Here is a 22,761-nt window from a genome sequence, read left to right as displayed (position 1 = left end):
CCCCTTTCCATCCGTTTATGGGCAGGCAATTTTCTCCAAGCATTAGTTCTTTCTTTCCTGTCAGCCCATGCTTCATCTGTCTTTCTCGTTTTTACTCTTAAATGTCTCCCTTCACATGCCCCCACCTCTCCTCGCCGTCTACCTTTTTTCTTCTTGTCTCTTCCAATCAGCATTTGTTAGCTGAGTGTCGTGCAGGTCCAAGGTAGAGGGTAGGCAAAATTGGCCTGAGAATAAAACTCCACTACTGCAACCGATCCAGGATATATTCAATGCCCCCCTTGGGTCCTCCCTATTCAACTTCATTCCTTTAAGCCAAGCCACCACTAAGAAAACTGGGAAAAAATCTGAGAAATACATCAAGGGCCAAAAGAAACCCTGAATTGTAGAACAACACTCCTTGTAACCAGCAGGTTGCAGAACAACCAATTCCCATGTCTGTCCATGGCCTTCACTGTTGCCCTGTGAGTTTACACAGTGATTCCTTGTTTTTCGCGGTTAATGGGGACCAGAACCCGCTGCGATAAGTGAAAAACCGCGAAGTAGCGTACCCCCCTTCCTTCCAAAATACAATTATATATATATATATATATATATATATATATATATATATATATATATATATATATATATATATATATATATATATATATATATATATATATACATACAGTATACTGTATATATATTTTTTAATTATTAAATTTATTACACAGTACTGTATATATATATATATATTTATATATATATATATATATATATATATATATATATATATATATATATATATATATATATATATATATATATATATATATATATATATATATATACAGTGCCTTGCAAAAGTATTCGGCCCCCTTGAATCTTACAACCTTTCGCCACATTTCAGGCTTCAAACATAAAGATATGAAATTTAATTTTTTTGTCAAGAATCAACAACAAGTGGGACACAATCGTGAAGTGGAACAACATTTATTGGATAATTTAAACTTTTTTAACAAATAAAAAACTGAAAAGTGGGGCGTGCAATATTATTCGGCCCCTTTACTTTCAGTGCAGCAAACTCACTCCAGAAGTTCAGTGAGGATCTCTGAATGATCCATTGTTGTCCTAAATGACCGATGATGATAAATAGAATCCACCTGTGTGTAATCAAGTCTCCGTATAAATGCACCTGCTCTGTGATAGTCTCAGGGCTCTGTTTAAAGTGCAGAGAGCATTATGAAAACCAAGGAACACACCAGGCAGGTCCGAGATACTGTTGTGGAGAAGTTTAAAGCCGGATTTGGATCCAAAAAGATTTCCCAAGCTTTAAACATCTCAAGGAGCACTGTGCAAGCCATCATACTGAAATGGAAGGAGCATCAGACCACTGCAAATCTACCAAGACCCGGCCGTCCTTCCAAACTTTCTTCTCAAACAAGGAGAAAACTGATCAGAGGTGCAGCCAAGAGGCCCTTGATCACTCTGGATGAACTGCAGAGATCTACAGGTGAGGTGGGAGAGTCTGTCCATAGGACAACAATCAGTCGTACACTGCACAAATCTGGCCTTTATGGAAGAGTGGCAAGAAGAAAGCCATTTCTCAAAGATATCCATAAAGTCTCGTTTAAAGTTTGCCACAAGCCACATGGGAGACACACCAAACATGTGGAAGAAGGTGCTCTGGTCAGATGAAACCAAAATTGAACTTTTTGGCCACAATGCAAAACGATATGTTTGGCGTAAAAGCAACACAGCTCATCACCCTGAACACACCATCCCCACTGTCAAACATGGTGGTGGCAGCATCATGGTTTGGGCCTGCTTTTCTTCAGCAGGGACAGGGAAGATGGTTAAAATTGACGGGAAGATGGATGCAGCCAAATACAGGAACATTCTGGAAGAAAACCTGTTGGTATCTGCACAAGACCTGAGACTGGGACGGAGATTTATCTTCCAACAGGACAATGATCCAAAACATAAAGCCAAATCTACAATGGAATGGTTAAAAAATAAACGTATCCAGGTGTTAGAATGGCCAAGTCAAAGTCCAGACCTGAATCCAATCGAGAATCTGTGGAAAGAGCTGAAGACTGCTGTTCACAAACACTCTCCATCCAACCTCACTGAGCTCGAGCTGTTTTGCAAGGAAGAATGGGCAAGAATGTTAGTCTCTCGATGTGCAAAACTGATAGAAACATACCCCAAGCGACTTGCAGCTGTAATTGGAGCAAAAGGTGGCGCTACAAAGTATTAACGCAAGGGGGCCGAATAATATTGCACGCCCCACTTTTCAGTTTTTTATTTGTTAAAAAAGTTTAAATTATCCAATAAATTTATTTCCACTTCACGATTGTGTCCCACTTGTTGTTGATTCTTGACAAAAAATTAAAATTTTATATCTTTATGTTTGAAGCCTGAAATGTGGCGAAAGGTTGCAAGGTTCAAGGGGGCCGAATACTTTTGCAAGGCACTGTATATATATATATATATATATATATATATATATATATATATATATATATATATATATATATATATATATATATATACATATATGCATATCAGGGCTGTCAAAATTATCGCGTTAATGGGCGTTAATTAATTTTTTAAATTAATCACGTTAAAATATTTGACGCAATTAACGCAGATGCCCCGCTCAGACAGATTTAAATGACGGTACAGTGAAACGCTCACTTGTTAATTGTGCTTTATGGAGTTTTGCCGCCTCTGCTGGCACTTGGGTGCGACTGATTTTATAGGCTTCAGCACCCATGAGCATTGTGTAAGTAATTATTGACATCAACAATGGCGGGCTACTAGTTTATTTTTTGATTGAAAATTTTACAAATTTCATTAAACGAAAACATTAAGAGGGGTTTTAATATAAAATTTCTATAAATTGTACTAACATTTTTCTTTTAAGAACTACAAGTCTTTCTATTCATGGATCGCTTTAACAGAATGTTAATAATGTTAATGCCATCTTGTTGATTTATTGTTATAATAAACAAATACAGTCCTTATGTACCGTATGTTGAATGTATATATCCATTGTGCGTCTTATCTTTCCATTCCAACAATAATTTACAGAAAAATATGGCATATTTTATAGAGGGTTTGAATTGCGATTATTTGTGATTAATTACGATTAATTAATTTTTAAGCTGTAATTAACTCGATTAAAAATTTTTATCGTTTGACAGCCCTAATATGTATTTATATTAATGTTTTTTAAGCACTTCAAATGTAATAATTTTGATAAGTTTTAAATATGTTACTGTCCCACTGAATTGTATTTAAACAAGAATAAGGTAGTTGTAGAAAAATGCTTGGCTTTATTAATGCTTCATTGAGTGAGTCTACTCAAATCCACCCGGAGCTGCTCACTTACACACAATGAGTTACCACACCTACTGTTTAACAAGTTAAACGATGATTGACGCATGCGGCGCTTCTGAATTTCGTTACTCTGGCAAGATTAAACACATTCATCTGTCAATCATCATTAACTTTAATAAGCTCCATTGCACGTGTACTGCCTGCCTAACTAAGAAAGAGCAAGGAGAGGGAAGGAGGGAGGGAGCGAGAGTAAGACTACGAGATTGGCTCGGGACAGCTCATCTGTATTTTTTTTTTTTTTGAAAAATTGAAAAAAAAATCTGCAATGGACTGAGGGTGCAACATTTGAAGCGTGAAGTAGCGAGGGATCACTGTAAATATAATCATTGCTACAATTGATTATTTTCATGACCATCAGGCACTCCGTATTAAAAAGCACAGGCTCATTTTCGGGTGATATTTTTGTATTAAACACACAAGGCGCACCACATTATTGGGCACATGAAATGGCAGCAGGAGAAAAACTGAGTTTAATTGTAGTTTTTAAATATAACCAAGTACTCACATCAATCCACAAATCCATCAAAGTCCTCATCTACTGTGTGCATATTGAACAGCTGGGCTAGGTCTCAATCAAACATGGTACAATCAAACATTATTGTTTAGCCAAAGGCACACATTCGAACTTTAACAACCTTCTCCCTTAAGGTTCTCATGCCGCTGTCACTAACTTCTGCCTTTTCAAAAATTTCTCAGTCATACAGACACATTTTGGTACTCAGTCCACACAATAGGCGAACCACATTATTAGGCACGCTGTCCATTTTGCAGATTTTTTTTTTTACTTTTAAGTGCACCATAGGGTCATGAAAATATGGTACTCTCCTTGTAATATTTAATCCTGACTAAAATATACACCTACGAGGTCTCCTCTACCTGTTAAAATTCTCAAAAGCAACCTGATCTTGTTTGTGGAAGGATGACAAATGCAAAAAATGAAAAGTTGTTTTTGTTGTCACATTTCCCATGGATGTCAAGAAAAAAAATTGTCATTAATAGGGAAAAATACGGAAAAGCTTTTAATTTGTTGCCAGTACTAAAATGTTTTTAAAATATCAGGAATGCAATGAGAGATCGAGCACACAAAGAATGAAAAGGGGAAAAAAATATTAATCTACTCAGTGTCACCATTTTGTGTTGACAGACCTTAAGTTTTTTTTTTTTTTTTCAGTTTGAACACCAGAAAGTAGGAGAAAAATACTTTAAAGTGTTTCTGAGTGAGTGGGTGTTGAGAGGAAGGTGCCAAATTATGGGATGTAGAGGAGTGTGAGTGACAGCTGTAATTATACAGCCCAACCATTGGGCTGAGAAGCAAAACCTAAATGCACGAGGAAAGGATCAGTCGACAAACGGTGGACGGATAGTTCAAAGATCAAATGCTGAGCGCCCGATGAAGCTAAGGCCAAAGGTTGGACGCAGTTTGGAACGCCAAAGATTGCGCTGTACGGTCCAATAAAAGCAGTCAAGTAATGAGCTATGGCAGCTGTTGCTAGCAGCAGCCACAGTTGAATGCCACACTGACTAACAGGACAATAGGGACAATGACAGCCAGCAACTAAAAGTAAGTGATGCCACATAATTGGCTTTGAAAGACTTGTGATTTTATTTAATCACTTTGGGGTATATTTATATGGATATTTGTAGGGCTGTCTCAAATGACTATTTTCCTCCCGGTTAGTCAGCAGTCTTTTTTAACGATTAGTCGACTAATGTAATATTTTTTTTTGTTTTGTTTTGTTTTACTAATCTAGCAATTACTTTTTTTGTTGACACTTATTTATTCACAAAAACATTTTGGAACACTTAAATTCTTAAGTAAAGTTCAAATAAACACGTAAATAACAATGATAAATCACAAATAAACAATGAGGTCAAATGTTGAAAGCATTAACTCGTCAAAAGAATGGAATGTAAAAAGAGTCAGAACATTGACTTCGCCTTTCCAACATGATTTGAAACAATTGTTTATTTAAATAAATAAATAAATCAATCAATCAATATTAAGAAGCATTAATATTATAGTATACCACAATGCATAATGGCATTGCAATAATTGTAATTATAATGATTATAAATATATAAGTATTCATTGCCAATCAGATTTTTCATAAAGGGTGTCATTTTAAAGCTTTTCTTAGTGTAGGATCTGAATTCTGAAATGTGTAAGATTAACTTCAGAAATGGTTAACTGTTATTTATATGTTAAACATGGCATGCTTTTATTTTGAAATGTTAACCGGACGTACGTTCGCCAAACCGCTAACCGTAAGCTTTACACTCCGCAAAAATAGTGAACTTCTCTTTTCGTCATTGCATGTGCTGTCAGTAATAGATTTTTTTTTTCATTTTTTCGTTTGCAAATGCTGTTAACCAGCGATTTTCCATGTTTGATGTGTCACCTTTTAACTGCAAGTTTGCGTTTTGGAAAAGACTGCCAATGTTTTATTGCAGGCTAAAGTAGGTTGCCTTTTTTCCCCATTAGGCTTAATGTAGCAATGCTAACGTTTTACAGCGTTTGATAGAGATGTTTTTCCTTATTTTGTATGTCTGAACTTTAATTCTACAGTGTGTTGATGACAAATAAACATCTGTGGAAGGAACTGGAATCTCATATGCCATCAACTGGCACGTGTACACGCACGCACAAATGTATGCACGCACGCGGCGATAAAATGCAGCCGTAAAAATTACCTCCCTCGTTTTAATTTTCCGTGTGATAAATGGACTTATTGCATATCGCGACAGGTTCAGCAACTTCAATATAATATGTCGTTAGTTTGTTATATGGACTTACGATCTGCCAGCTTGTTCTTTCCTGTTGTCTCGTCTTACAACCATTACAACTGGGTGACAACGCTTTAGGTGTTTATTCTTGGCCGACATGCTGCCGTGGTAAGCAAGCTTGGCATTGAAGACTGCACTGACAGTATACCTTGCTTTGTTTTGTTGAAATAAGCCCATGCTTTCGCCACTCTTATGCGCTTTTTTGCTTTGCTGCCGCTCTCCTGCTTGCATACCGAGCGTCTGCCATTCTCAACTTTCCGTGCATATTTTTTTAAAACCCTTCATTAACCGTCGACGGGATGGTGTGCTGATTGACGCATTTACGTCATTGATTATGTCGACTACGTCGTCTTGCCAGAACAGCTCTAGATATTTGTATGTATTTGTAAAGAATCCATTTAAATCAGGGGTCCCCAAACTACGGCCCGCGGGCCAGATACAGCCCGCCTCCACATTTGGTCTGGTCTCCTGAACAATACCAGAGAGAATTTTGATTTTTTTTTTTTTTTCTCAATAGTGTCATTTATTTCCTGGCCTTTTTCTGTGAAAAACTCAAAGAGGGTTATTTGGTTATCATCTATTTAATTAATAGTGTTATTATTATTTATTATTATTATATTATATTATTATGTTTATTTTATTTACTTTTGTTCCGTGAAGAATCCAGAAAGGGTTGTTTGATTGTGGCTTTCTGAAAAAAAATATTTTTTTACATTTAGGCACACTTTTTCTGTTACAAACTGACCCCTGCCCCTCATCAGAGAAGGGAGAAGTTATGTGGCCCTCACAGGAAAAAGTTTGTGGACCCCTGATTTCAATGCTAGAAAGTGCATGTCCGTGTGAATAGATGCTCACTTTAAGCCGAAATCTGGTATGAGGAATTTTGGGCTCATTACATATTAAAAAAAATTGCAAATCATTATGTTAAAAATGTTAGCAACACTGCTGTGTTGGAAGATAGAAAAATAGTGGAAATATAAAATTCAGAATTCACGGAGTGATTCAAGCGTGTAATTAAACTCAGCTTCTTGAATTTGTTTCAGTTGGGAAAGTCTCGGAATCTGCCTTTTGTCTGAGCCAATAAACTGTTGAGCTGACTGATGAATCCACAGGAACTTGACAGGTCATTCAGGCCTAATGTTGAGACAGCTACGAACAAAGCATCTGAACAGATGTTTTGGTTGGTAGAAATTGTTTTATGACACATACTCAGTCAGACATAAACATCTGTCACATGGAAGGAAAATTGCTGTTATTTCCTGTAAAGCAAGAAAATACGTCTTTTGTTTTATGGGTTGATACTTTTTCTTCATGAACAATTCTACCAATATGAACTCCAAGTACCATGACTCAGTGGGGAAATGAAGTCTCAAAAGAAAATTATATCAGGAGAATTCCTGATTTTCAGAGGTATTTATTACACCAATCAGAGTGAGTTTGGCATGGAAAAAATAATATAATAACTGACTCATGCTGCTGCTTCAGTAAAAATGAAGATACATACTGTAGAGGGTAAAAAAGTGGGGGCTTATTTTACTTTGCTCTTGATTCGTCTTTTTCTCTCAGGCTCGTGTCCTATTATAATTGTGAAAGAATAATTCTGTAATGTATCAGTTTGTATCCTATTTGGATGTTGAATACTTTAACTGACAAATCACTAACAGAAACATCAATTTGTGACTGGCTAGCCCAGGTTAACGTTGCATGGAATAGTTTATTACTGGAGCAAAAGCCAATTGTTTTTGTGCAACTTTATTTCTACTGTGTTAGTCTCATACAGTACATTATGTCAACATCTTGCATGCTTTCATCCTAAATTTCAACTAGAATGCACTATTTGTACTTACGAGTGCATGGCATGGATGCTGGGTCTGTTTCGGAACGGTAATATCCCTTGTCGCAGGCGCAGGACGTGGAACCCTCTCTGACAGAGTAGCTATGGAGCGGACACTTGGAACAGGCACCCTCAGTGGCCAGGGCACGATAGTAACCAATTTTACAAGCTGAAAAAGATAGAACAGGATGCATATGGTTAAATGTTATGAATGGTGTATGGTAGCTTTACCTTTAGTCTCGAAGCCTTTTTTTTTTTTTTTTTTTTTTTTAATTTTTTTTAATTTTTCAAGGGCAAACAGCATGGGAAAAAACAGCAAATAATTATAGTTCATATGCAAGGTGAGCTATGCAAATCAATGCAAAAGAGTATATGAATCGATTATCTTAGTGAGAAGATCAGTGAAGTAAGAATAACAGAAAAAATGTTGCAAAGCAACAGTTGCTACGATATTTCACTTACACCAAACTGTATATTTTAGTAGTCATTAACATGTGCAGTTTTCACATGTAGGCCCAACACACACACACAAATGCACATCTCCATTTGAAATGGTTAGCTAAGTATCACTCCTTTTGGCGACAGTGCTGCCCTTTCTTTTCAGTGACATTTTGATTGTGAGGGGCTCTTCTTTCAAGGAGTTCTCCATCGTCTTTTAGTTTGTATAATGGCCAGGGGAGTCCACTGGGCTTATATTTCACCCGGAGTGCTGCACCAGAGCAGGCAGACAAAGGAACAATTCTCTGAAAGGTGCAGCAGAGACAGTCACAACAGCGATTGGACCATATAACCTGTCGATCCAGGAGGCTGCCATGTGCAGCGGAAAGTATTGAGAGAAGATTACTGGTTTGGATTTGAGAAAATTACTCAGTAAGTGTATGTATATGTATCTCAGGGTGGTTTGTTAAGTAGCATTTCTCCAATACCTAATTGCGATTTCCTTACAACTACAGTGAGATTGACTTGTGATTTTGTGATTCTAAAGCCAAGTACTTACAGAATGAGTCACTGCTGCCCTACATCTATATCAGAGTCTACACCAGGGGTGGGCAAACTATTCCGGAAAGGGCCGCAGTGGGTGCGGGTTTTTGTTCATACCCATCATGAGGACAGCTATTCACCAATCTGGTTTCTTACAAGTGCAATCAGTTGATTGCAGTCAGGTGCTTCTTGTTTCCACTGAAACCTCATTGGTTAAACTGTCTGTGCTGAATCAGTTGGAACAAAGACCAGGACCCACTGCGGCCCTCGAGGACCGGTTTGCCCACCCCTGGTCTACACCATTGGAATGAGTTTCTCTTTGACCCTCACTCTACCCATTCACACTTTTTTAAAGTAATCAGCTTTTGCGAAAGCTACCTAACAAATGTCTAGTGACAGAACTAGCATGAAATCCAGTAACTCAATAAAATACTAGGAAATCATCTCTTGAGAGCGCAATAAAGTCTCTATTGGGCTGCTTCTTCTCGTCAACTGCTGGATTAACGTAGCATGGTGAGCTGGGCTACTACCTGCTGAGCCATTCTTTGCCGATTCCCACTCAGTTCATTGGGAGTAAGTCTTTGCTAATGCTAAGCTAAGAGCCTCTTTGATTGTGGCCTGCAGGGGTGTGTGAAGCCTGTATTTCTTTTCTTCAGAGTTGCAAAAAAGAGGAGGGATTAGGCAGTAGGTACTTTTTGTTATCTATCTTAACGCCCAAGCTCCTACAATAAAAACAGCTATAACGACCCTTTGGAATTGTAGGTTGTTTCAGGGGTTGGGGCCAGTTCAGTTGACAAAAGCCATAGCTGCTTTCAAAGTTTGTACATGTGCGCTGACCAGAAAAGTGTCTTGAGTTGAGAGTTGGGTCAACCAGCTGTTTGAGATGGTGCCCCTCAGCTAAAAGCTCAAGAGAGAGTTAATTGAGTCGCATGCTTCACAGCCTTCAGGTTTGAGCCTCCTTAAAGGGACACAGTTTTAGGGCAGGATACCTCAAACTGTGCACGGTTGATGAGTTTTTTGCTCTTCAGATATTAAGCTATCCCAGGCTCATCCTTGAACCCCCACTGGCTATTTGAGAATTCTTTGCCAAACTTCCAAATCTGTTTGCCATTCGACTTGGCCTGGATTGCCGTGGTTTTAAAATCCTGGATATTTTTAAATATGTTGACATCACATTTTTAAACATATGAGGGTATGTTTACAGCAGTGGCTGCCCTACAGGAAAGAACAGTGGAAAGAGCAAAGACGTTGATGTCTAAGTAAAGCTGGGAAATTTGCTTACTATTAGGAGAGGGAGCGTATGTGAGGAAAGAGAACTGCAGCAGTGGGTGGTCTAAGAAACCGCGGTTTGAGAGAAGAATATCCCTTAAGAGCCGATGGATTTATTACTGTCCAGATGAACGTGACAAAAACACACACAAGCAAAAATAAAAACTCTCAAAAACAATTTTGTATTTCTCATTTTTTGTTTGTTTGACTTTTTATAAGATTGGCAAAAAAACCGACGCCATCGGGCCCAAAATCCAACCCCCTTTTTTTTTAAATTCTTTTCTTTCTTCTTTTTTTTAATAAAACCATATTGTGAAGTCATTGTCTAACTTTCACAATATATACAGGCTTTTTCTCCACAGGATTCCTTTTAGATAGAGACGGTTTGTCAGGTGCTAAATCCCTAAGCTTACAGATCAAAGGCGGACAAAAGACTTGTGACTTATTCTATTCTGAAAAGGCAAAAGATGGAATCCCTCATAGTGTGGGACATCACATTCTTCCCCCTTTCTCCTCTAGAAGCCTTTTCAGTCCTCATGGTTTCTCTTTTGTTATGCTTTCTCCCACCACATCCCAGTTTTGTAAAATAAAGCACATTTAGGAGGAAGGGAGCCACTGTTTGTGGTATTTAATAAGCATTTTTGTCCATTTGACGGGGGTGTCTGCTGCTAATTAGTTGCACTGCATGAGGAGGAAAAAATAACATGACAACGGTACATGGACAAAAAAGAATACATTGATAGCAATAGACAAGCAAGTCAATTATAACCCAGATAAGTTTTCCTTTGTGGCACCAGCCTACGCATGAAGCTTTGAACAGTGATGTATGCCAAATAAGACATCAACCTACACATTCACCCATTGAAACCCACGATCAGTGACCTGCATGCAAAGTGTAGGTAAACTTTTCTCCTGCCTACACAACAAAGTACTGAATACAGTAGAGATTTAAAGTGGGAGACAAAACCAATACAGCAATAGAACTCAGGAATATAACACCTAGCACATGGCATTCTGTAACCTTTGTTGCTAGAGCAAAGCATTTGCTGTTCTGATGATAAAAGAATTAAGTTGAAACTTCAGTTTCCATTATATTTTCATGACTGTGATATATCTTTAGGGTGTTGAAGACCTGTTTGCAGTTTTTCTTCTTTTTTTTTGTCATAACAGATAGTGAGTGCTCTTCAGAAGGGCAGTCAGAAACATTTTAACACAAAGCTGCTCTTTCAAAAAATGGTGCGATCAGCTTTCAGGACCTGAGGGCGAGCAGATTCTCTGCTCTTGAGAAGCCAGCACTTTCCATTCAAGCTGACTCTATGTCATATCGCTCTTTGTCTTTGTGGCTCTTCTATTCATTTTTCTACAGGTGGATACCAGGTGAGATTCCTGTCTGTTTATCCTTTGGTGGCAATTCCTGTCTGGGTTCAATAAACTCCCCTAACTCTTGGAACTATGTGCTGTCTATTTCGACACAGATGGATGACAAACATCAATCACATCCACGGAGCTGAGCCACTGGTTGGTAGCGGGGATTAGTGTGGATGACTAGCTGCTGACTATTAGCATCTGTCACAGGAACAGCAGGAGAGTGGAGCAGGTTAACTCATTAATTCTGTCACAAGGGGTTATTAATTGCCTCGGCCCTGACGGCGACTTGCAGCCACACGGCCAGCGAAACCTATCAGTGTGATGAATGAGGGACACACGGTCACCGAAACTGATCACCGTGATTGATGATACTTTCTACAGCACGTCTTAACCTTGACCCGGCGGCGGAAAATGTCTGTCATTAGTATATCTTATGAAATACAAAATTAATGAGTCATTAAAGTGGATTATATTAATAGTAGCCCTAATTAAAGCCAACAACAATAGAGGGAAAGTTAGCAACTTTAATATTATTTTGCTGATAATTGTTAAAGTGTGCTGATGTTGGTCTGCACTACTATGTTAAATTGGTGCCAATATTTTTGTCAAATTATTTATAACCATTTGCATCAGGACTAGTTCAACTCCGAAGACAGTGGTTAAAATATCTGCGAATGAAAGTCCTAATGTCAAGAGCGCATATTAATAAAATCCACATATTCTATATGTAGAACATAAAGAAAAAAAAAAGATTTTAAAAGGTTAATTAGTCTACATTGTCTGATTTAATATGAAACTCGTACTTTAAGGAGCTACATTTTCTTTATCTACAATTTATTTACATTTGCTCGTGAAGGCCTTCAACTTATATTGTTATACCTAGCATACAAAACAAATGGGGAAAAAAGAAATATTGTTCAGAAATTTTCCTGTGTACCAGGAACTCCACCTTCATATTGACACGTAGGCCATAACTTCCCAACTTCCTCACAAACTCCTCTATAGCCTGTTCCTAAGAAAGAATATTAGCACAATAGTCTTATCATAAAATCTGAAGTATTCCACCCAACCCCTTTAGAATGGTCAAGAGAGACCGCACCTTAAAATCTGAGGCATGGGTCACAAGGTACACAAGTAAGAAATAGAAATAAGAACACTTGGATTAAAAATAGTAATATAGTCGTCACTTTACTGAGCTCCAGTAGAAGCATCATTGATTTGCATCTATGCAGACTTTCTCAGGGGAATACCACCAAAGGCTGCCACACCAACAAAACACGAACGTTTTGTGAACTGCTGTGTGAGTCAGGGGCTGTAATTCACAATTCAAAGATAAGACCATGTGCGTAACAGTGTTTACACATTGTCTACATACCTTCATATAATCAGAGAGCATGGAGGCCATCTACAGTAAAACCAATGGCACAGAAAATTAAGGGCAGTTTACATGGCTACTCTGCGACACGAAGACGCAATAACTGTGTTGACTGTGTTGTGTGGCCTCCCATGCATATGGTGTCGGCGAAGACTGAAGGCGAAAAATTCTGAATCCTGCCTCCAAAGTGGAAGAATCCGATTGCGGGGGATTGAGCGGGGCTTCCTCGGCATGCATATCAAAGGCTCCCGCAGCACGAGACCACGCCGATAACTTCAGCACTCGTACACGTCATATTGGGCGTGCGCAGCAGCGCTACTAAACATTAAAAACAGCAAATATGGCGGAATGTCGGCTTTAGTTTACTGTTTTAATAATATTTTTAAATTAAATATGTTGAATGTTTCCATTTTTGTGCCTTTTTGAACAAAAGCAAAATGCCATTGCTTCGAGTCGGCAGGCATATATTTTTCCGGGCTGAGGGAGCTTGGTGGGGTCAAAGTGCATCATTCTCTGTCGCCCTGTAAATCTGTAATGCCCCCTAGGGCCTGGCATGAATACTACATCATTTTCATGCGGAATTACGACATTGTTCGAATGGAGACGCAAATGCAAATGCAAATTTGAAATGTTTTGTATTCTCGGAGAGTCTCCATGTAAACGGCCCTTTAGAATTTTCAATGCAAGCAAGTGCTCCAGGGAGTTAAAGTGCTTGTGACACGAAAAAGCATGTTTATTTCATAATACACACGGTATTTTATGCTCCTGAATGATATGGACCGCTTGGATGTGTGTGGAAGCGATCGCTATATTTATTTAGTTTTTTGAATCCCGCGCCAGGAAAATGAGTGACTTCCGGCTTCGGTCTCGCATTGAGGAGGAGGGCGCTGTGACGTGTACGGTAGAAGACGTCCTCTTCACGCTACAGTGTACTGTTGTGTATGAGGACGAAGGATTCAGCTGATTTTGCGGATTAATACTTTTATTTTTTGCATCACGCCAGCCAAACGGCTGCAGAAAAATCATTCTGTATGCGGGAGAGGCGTATGCGCCTTTTTGGAGTTTCAAAAGGTTCCCATTCACCGTGGATATTTACTGTGGGACCATTGGACTTACAAGGAAGTGAGTAAACATCTTGTTTTGTATTATGTCAAATACGAATACAGTGATTACAAAGTAAACACTATAAAATTCCTTTAAATAAAGGACTACTTACGTTTGATCATTGATAGGCATGTAAAAAGCTATCCTCACGCTCATTAGCAGTTAGCTGTTAGCACGTTAGCTACACAACAATTCCAGCCACCCTCCTCCAGGGAACGAACTGTAAATTGCTCTCCGCCGGGCGGTTTGCCCATCCGCAAAGAAACTCGACAACCGGGTCGTCATGTCAAATAATCCAGGCTAGTTATGTGTGATTTTCCACTTCGAAGACTTTGAAACATCCCTCGGTTCGGGTTAGCATGTCGGCTAACTGTCACTCCTTCTGGTCTGTTTACATTCTCCGAAGCCGGGGAAGGGAAATGACATATGTCCGATTTAGGTGTCATAAAATATCGTTCGGCAGGTGTGACAGTAAAGGTAAAGTCGACTGTTTTGACCATTATGGAGTAATTTTGCCATGTCGTCTTGAATAAATGGATTTTTATTATTTTATATTCCATTTAGCACAAGTTATTTGTCATGACCATGCCATTTATTTAGCAATTGGGGAAAGTACTTGGGTAAAAAGAATATCCTGTAAAAATATTGAAGTAAAGAGACAGAAACAATGACATTTTGCCGCTCTCTTCGTCGCGTTTTCCTCATTGTGAATAGTTCCCCCTCGACGGGCTGACTGGTCCTTCTCAAGCCATTTATATAGCTAGTGGGGAAAATACTTGGATAAAAAGAATATCCTGTAAAAATATTGGGAGTAGAGAGACTGAAACAATGACATTTTGCAGCTCTCTTCGTCTCGTTTTCCTCGTTCTGAACAATTCCCCCTCAATGGGCTGAATAGTAAAACCGATGAGCCTAGTCTACCGCTGACGTCATCCACCTGTTGGGGACGCTAAAGCCCTATAATTGTAGGCGTGGCTAACAGGCAGATTAAAAGACTAATTTCTCGTCATCTGCGCTTTGCTAAATTGTTGTATATAGTCGAATCGTCTCAAAATATGATTCTAATTCACATAATAATGCCATTTAAGACTTTTTTTCTGGTGTCGTATGCTCTTTAAAGACAACTGCACATGTGCATGTGTGTTTAATCAGGCAGTTGAAGTAAATGCTTTCCTGGCAATGTTTACAATGAAAAAAGAGGCATCTTAATTCATCATAAACAAACAAAGTAGAAGGGTGGGAGGTAGATGAGTATGCGAATAAGGTTACGCTCTGGGACACATACAGTACATTGTGACAAACCACCAAACAAAGGAGATGGCCAAACTGCTCTGCTCACAGCATGTCAAGGAGAATGGGCCAGGAAAAGGGAAGATGTGTGAGAAAACACACAGTCACACACTAAGAATAGGTAAGGTCAAGAGGAAGTGATAGGAAGCCAGTTTCAAAGGGGCCTCATATCCAGTTCTGTAAACAAATGGGAGCCACATGTTGAGCTGCACTACAAATAAAGCAAATCACTACAGTCCTCAATACAATAAGGTCCCCTATGGGATGGTTTTATTTTGACCCCCAAAAAACACAATTTATCAGGCTAGCATCATAACCATATATATTTAAAATATTACAATGGTATAATAAGTAAAAAAATAAAAAGACAAAACAAGACCAATAGGTGGTCACATTCAGTACCAATTTTACTGTCCAAACTTTTAAATAGTTTCATTTCTATTCTAAGTATCTTTTGCAGTGTGTCTTTCAGTTGTACATAATTGATATATTCTATGATCGATTCCGTTGACCTGCTGCACAATAATGTGGACGGATACACAACATGCTCATCCTTTGACCTACTTTGGACCAGTGTTAGCTTATCAGTAATAGCATAGCTTGACATCTTTATCTACTGTCAGATGATTCATTAAACCCAAAACAAATTAAAAGGTCAACAACGTCAGAATCGTACAATTAGTCGTTAAAAAGGTAACACACTGCAAAATGTGGCTTTACAACGAAATCATACAAATATGTCACAAGTAAAACTTGGCAAAACAAATTTTAAATTTTAACAAAACATGTATTGTGCTTTATCTAACGGCCAAGTTGAACAACATCAGTGTCTATGATCTAATCACAGGTGAACTTATGACTGAAAATGTGGTTTTTTAAGATATTTGCTTAGGTAATCTATGTGGAGCTCCCAGACGACAGCCTGTCTGGGTACTCAAAACACCTTCTATTGTGCATGCGCGTATATGTAAGAGGGTGTGTGTGCACTTTGCAATCCATTGTGACTGTGACGTTTGAGTCTCCTCGTATTCACATTTATGTGTTTGTGTGTGTCCTTCATTGTACATGAAAGCTGTTCTGGATCACTAATTCTTCAAAACTTTATGACAACTCAAATGACTATTCACTGTCATTGCTTTAACCTTTGACTCCTCTTGATGTCAACCATCCCATCTTTCTCTTCCACTTAAAACATTGAGGTGTCTGTGTGGACTTCATAACATGACTGCATTGATTAGCATATGTTTGTGTGTGTGCGTGAGTGTGTGTGTGTGTGTGTGTGGGGGGGGGGGGTATGGTTGTGTGTTGGTGTGTGGGTGCATGCGCACACATGTGCATGGGTGCATTCCAATGTTTGCTGATAATGAGTGGTGCCCCCCTCAACTTGCCTTTGTCTTTTCCCACAAGGAGTTCTGGTTAGTTGAACCTGCCCTTGCAAAAGAAAAAAGGTTCACAGTAAGTTACTTATTATTCATGTGCTACAGTATGTTTACCTGTAGCGTTAATCTGAGAACCCAATAATCTAATTGTTTGGTCAAATAAATGTGTATTAAGTAAGTAAGTACCCGTAAATCAGAAGAGCACCAGTATAGAATTCATGTAGTATGTTAGTTTGTTAGATTATATAAGCATTATCGATTACAATAATGGACCTTGGCAGGCATTTGGGAGGAACCCTTTTAGACTTAATAATATTTTATTTTTATTCTGCACAGTAACTGCTGACTAAATTTTGGGGATTATTGAAATAAGATTAATTAAGATTAATGAAATATTGTTCTCAGAAGAGAAAGACCTGATGGAGATGACACCAGTAAGGTTTCATTCTTTTACAGTGGTATGAAAAGGTAAAGTATACAAAACCATCTCTAACTGGACACATTTAATCTGAAAAGATGAAAAGAAAAAAATCTAGACGAATATAGGAAAAAGGTATGATGTCTTTGTATGTACAGAAAACATTGAAATAAGAATACTTTGGATAATATGCACTACGTGCTACATGCATTTTATAGTACAGGTAGCGGTAGTGACAGTAACATCGTCCACAGCCACCGCAGGTCATGACCCAACTACAGCAGGCTTGTTCGGAGAGCAATCACCATCAATACCCATTCCCCCCCTCCCACTTCACCTTTCACATCTCGCACCATTTATCAGGCCAACTCGACAGAAGTCCATTCATCATTGTCTATTTTTCCTTAGCCACACTTCCTCCATCAAACACATTTTTGCTTCGTCTTGGCTACATATGCACACAACTTTTGTATTTCTAACAGTTTTCTTTTTCTTCACGCTCAACCACAATCAGTTTTTCCTTTCTCTCCTCCTTGTACCTTATGCACTACATAGCGTGTGCTTATGAGGGATTGTGGCTTTCCTCTTCCCCTTCCAGCAGTATTTGACAGCTCACTGAGGATCAGAAGGGATCATGGTTTCTAATCCCAGAGACGTGCCCCTGCATGGACACACCTCTGCCTTTGGCCACTGATATGCAGCTTTGGATCCCCAGTGATGAAAGCCCTCCACATTCCCAAATTACATTTTCAGCTTTTCTGGAGAGAAGCTGTAAAGAACAGGTAACGTTTCATGCACATTTATTATTAGTTAATGCACAATTAAGTAGAGAATCCTGTGTGTGTGTGTGTGTGTGTGTGTGTGTGTGTGTGTGTGTGTGTGTGTGTGTGTGTGTGTGTGTGTGTGTGTGTGTGTGTGTGTGTGTGTGTGTGTATGTATGTATGTTTTATTATATACAGTATGTGTACTGTAAACACTCACTTGTATTAACCGCCATTCAATCAGCTTCAGCAGGATGGGCTAATTGAGGGAATAGAGGATTGTGAAATTATGTTTTTTCATTATGATTGTTCAGGAAAAAGTTAAACATGATTTCTAAGTTATACAGGCAAATAAATAAGTTTGTTACATTATGTGTACACGATGTCCCCTGCTGATTTGAGTTGGAATTGTTTTATTTCATTATGGTGTGCTGACTTAAAACTAGGCATAGGCAATATATCATTTGAATATTGCTATCTCGGTGTGAGAAGGCGCAATGGTCACATCGCAGGACGTGCGATTGTTTTTTTTTTTTGGTTGGTTGTTTGTTTTTGAACACGTAAATCTTTGTTTTGCTTCATAAAAGCAGCAAGTGTGCAGAGATATGGTGTCCTGGATCCGTTTTTTGTATAGCAATCATCATCATTCACAGATGAAGACTCTTCGCCTGGATTAAACGGTATTATTCAAATACAATGTCATGGTGAGTCAACCAAAGTCCTCCCAAACAGAGCTATTCAAGTCACCTGGTAAAAATTCTTCTAGTTTTAAATGGTAGCGTATTTTTCAGACTATAAGTCGCAGTTTTTTTTTTTCATAGTTTGGCTGGGGGTGCGACTTATACTCTGGAGCGACTTATTGTATGTATGAAACTATTAACACATTATCATATCATTTCACATGTTATTTTGGTGTTTTGGAGTGACACTGATGGTTTGGTAAACTTGTTAGCAAGATCTTTATGCTATAGTTATCTGAATAACTCTTAATATTTATGTTACTTTAACATACCCGCCACATTCGCATTTCGTTGTTCATGCATCATGTAACATTATCATACTGTACACTTATTCAGTATGTTGTTCTCTATTGTATTTTTATTTTAAATTGCCTTTCAAGATGACATATCTGTTCTATGTATTGGATTTTATCAAGTAAATTTGCCCCAAAAATAGGACTTATACTCCGGTGCGACTTATATGTTTTTTTTCCCTCTCCGTTGGGCATTTTATGGCTGGTGCGACTTCCGAAAAGTCCGAAAAATACGGTAATATATCGCAAACCCACAAAAAGTCGCAATGTCAGTTTTTTCCAATATCGTTCAGCCCCACTTAAAACCTTGATTAGTCTTAGTGTAAAGTTTGATAAAAGTTTGTATGATTTACTATAGTTTCAGCAAATTGTGTTACTAATAGGAATTAGTCATTACTGTATAGTTATTTTCGTATCATCAGTATACAGTCATTGATTGGCTGTGTAAAATCATGAAATTGTTTATATATAGTTAGTGAGGGATGGTGGTGGAAAGACTGGGAAATAATAAAAAATAAATCTACTTAACCCGATTAAAAAGTTTTAAAGAACCAGTACACTAATGCACCTTGCTCTCTGATTCAACAAGGTGATTACATTGGGTAATGGTTTAGCATTCAAATCCTAGGATAATTAACCAATGTACCATTTTCAAGCACTTCCATGATTATTAATGGGCTCTGAGTTCATTAAAATGGATCCTGCGTCCTGTGCCAGAGCCCATCAGATTACAGAGCAGCTCTTTATTGCAAGTATTTTTTTGTGTCATAAGACCTAACTGATTGCCACAGAGCAGCCTTTGATTTGGCCACTGAATCTGTGCCCTGGAGGGAAAAGGATGACAGCGGAAGAGCAGCGAAGACCACCTTTATCACCATGGCAAGATGGAGAGAGCTTAAGATAGAAATCAGTAGAAGAAAGAAACGGTGAGCGATGTAACATTTTCAAGGTGTTCGCAATCACCCTCCTATTGTCAGACTCTGAGTGAAACTTGGCCATGCGTCTGATGAGCTGCTGGGCTGCTTTGTCTCCCGCATCAGATCCCAGTGTGGTAAGGACATTAGTAGAAATTCATGATATATCTTTTGATATGCCTGCTGCAGTGAATGCAGCAAACAATAATTAATCAGCTAATGGCTTCAAGACCAACATGAGCTTTTTTATCTATTTCCAGCGAATGCTATTTGTTAAATCGCAAATCTATTATTTCCGTATCTGTCACAGTGAGATCTCAGATGTCGTTTTATTCATCTCTTTTTTAATATGAGCAAAAGGTAAAAACACTCTAAACTAAAGGTACAACCCTGGCATAAGTAGAATAGCAGTCAACCAAATGAACATTGTAAGCATTCAAGTCGCAGCTGTTAGGCGGCCTAAACCACGTTAACACATAAATCGTTAGCTTTGACTCTCTGTCGAAATTGATTTACTCATGCAGTGTGAGCTGAAATTTGAAACTGACACTTGAAAAATTGAATAGAGTAGCTCCAAGTAACATGTTGACAGAGACAACAGGTAAAGCAGATGTAATAGTGAACCAATACGCGAAGTACAGAAAAAGCACAGTTGTCAGACAAGAAAAAAAAAACTCTTTCAACTTCACTTGCTCTTGAGATTTTTGTTGCTCTTTGTGTCTGTCCTTCTCATCTCCCTGCATCTCCATCGCCTCAGCTTTTCCAGGACTTTTTTACCTCTTGCCAAAAAAGACGATGGCAGAGGCCCTTTCTCTAAAATAACCCATTGGATGAGCGTCCACTTCTACCTCTCTGTGTCCGTCTTTCTCTGCCTATACATCAGTCTCTCTTTATAAAAACCACCTTTGCTTGGCATCTCTCAAGTTAGGGAGAAAAGGATTTAGCATAAGAGGGGGGTAGGGAAATTTAATGTGAGCTAAAGAGAAAGAAGGGCAAGAGAGCAAGGAGGAGAGTGTGCACAAGTGCGGGATAAAATGGAGGGAGAAGTAGGAAAACAGCCGGAGGAATGGGGGATTGGCATTGAGCGGGGATTGAAAGAACTGCAGGGTTGTGATGGTACCGCCAGGGGTATTGATTCGAGGCCTTTTGACATGCTAATTTGCTTGCTGACTGCTTTAATCGCTCCCCCTTCCCATCATGAGCTTCAAAGAGGATGCTTTTTCAAAAATAAGATGGGAGAAAAGGAAATGAGGATGAAATTGTGACGTATTTCCAACCTACTCCGAGCTTGCCAGGGCATACTGTATGCGGAGCTAGCACTTGAGTAAAAACATCCATCATGTAAGTTGTCAAATTTGTGATGTGCTAATAAGTCTTTGTAGACTGAACTGTTTTGCATAAAAATGCAATTTTGCCAATTAGTCTTGTTGACTGACAGGAAATTATGCAAGCATCAATGCTAATGAATGACAGTGAGACAGTCAATTGTTATTGGAGGATGATTACATCTTCAATCTCCACTTTTTGGGGAGTTTATTTGAAAGATTCACCCAGGAGTTTAATAACTCCCGTTAATGTGATGAAAATGATATTTTACTCCGATGTTGCACTTTAGCACAGTACTGTCTAAATAAAGCACAATAAATTGCCGTCATTTTTGGACAATGAGGTACACTTTGGCTAAAAGCAGCACCCACCAAATTTTACAAGAAAACTGTATTGGTTCATATATAAGTCACATGTGTCCATGTTGGGGAGTGGGGTTGTAATAAAAAATGTGAAATGTATCACTGTATGTAAACTACTAATCGTGTGTGTGCTTTTGTCGTGGGCTGAAACATATCGATACTTCGGCTGTCAACTGATTTAATCAGGTTAATCACCCTTGAGTTTTCAAATAATCATGATTAATTGGATGGGACAGGTACCTGCACCCCTGAATGAATGAATGAATGAATGAATGAATGAATGAATGAATGAATGAACTACTTATAATTATAAGTAAAGCAGTCAAAATTTATAGAAGTTATATTTCCATTACTCCAAATGAGATGATTTTGAGGCTGCAACAACTAGTCGATTCAATCAATTAAAATTGATTAATCAATTAATTGCCAACTAATTTGATAATCGATTTTTGCCGGCAACTATGAGCATTCCCATTTGGGTCCTTGTTTGTGTGTAATAATGTATGGCAGCGCGCACACCAGTAATCAGAGAGAGCAAGAGAGAGAGAGTTCACTGCTGCAACTGCTGCTGCAACTGCTGTTGTGTTGCTGAATCAATAATATTACGAAGTGTCGAGAGTAAGATTGTCTTTTGTGTCATTAAGTTCACTGTGCCTCCGTCAGAGTTGAGTAAATGAAGCCAGTTGTATTGTTTGTATTCTTTGTTGATGAAACGTTACTGCTAAGCAAGGCGCGCTAAATAGTTAGCGATTATGCTTAATCAGTGTCTTAAGTGCCTGTTTGTACAGTAAAGTTGTCTCATTTGTTTTTATAAAGAAACCAGACACATAAACCCATTCATGTTACAACTTTCAACACAAACTCAAATTGTAAACTGTCATACAGGAGAGTGTGCTTTGAAACTGGATTTGGATTGTTTGATAAAGAAAACTGATTCATTTCACTCTGCCTCCCCCTTATTCGATTTTGTTGTCTAGTCTGTTAAAAAAATAAATACGTAATTGACACAATTTATATCAGCGCTTTGCCCACAAGAAAAAAAATGTCAATCAGCAGCACTTTTTTTTATTTGAGTAAACAGGTCTTTTGTTTGACACATTCTTTGTTTTACACTCAGAACTTTCATTAAAAACTTCAATAAGTTTTGTGTACTTAAAACAGTAGTCATAGATTACAGTT

At 38.3% G+C, this 22,761-nt stretch overlaps 1 protein-coding gene across 1 annotated transcript in view; it reads right to left on the bottom strand.

Annotated features, from left to right (window-relative positions):
• Nucleotides 1-22,761, bottom strand: part of LOC130917346 (ephrin type-A receptor 4-A-like) — an 81,059-nt gene that overhangs the window by 47,142 nt on the left and 11,156 nt on the right. Inside the window, exon 4 of the mRNA XM_057838660.1 lies at nt 8,016-8,171. Within this exon, the coding sequence (XP_057694643.1) occupies nt 8,016-8,171 (156 nt within the window). The remainder of the gene's footprint in view (nt 1-8,015; nt 8,172-22,761) is intronic.

Source organism: Corythoichthys intestinalis, chromosome 6 (assembly GCF_030265065.1).
Source record: "Corythoichthys intestinalis isolate RoL2023-P3 chromosome 6, ASM3026506v1, whole genome shotgun sequence".
Lineage (NCBI taxonomy): Eukaryota > Metazoa > Chordata > Actinopteri > Syngnathiformes > Syngnathidae > Corythoichthys > Corythoichthys intestinalis.
The sequence above is the reverse complement of the archived record's forward strand: the minus strand, read 5'-3'. Positions and strand labels throughout refer to the sequence as shown.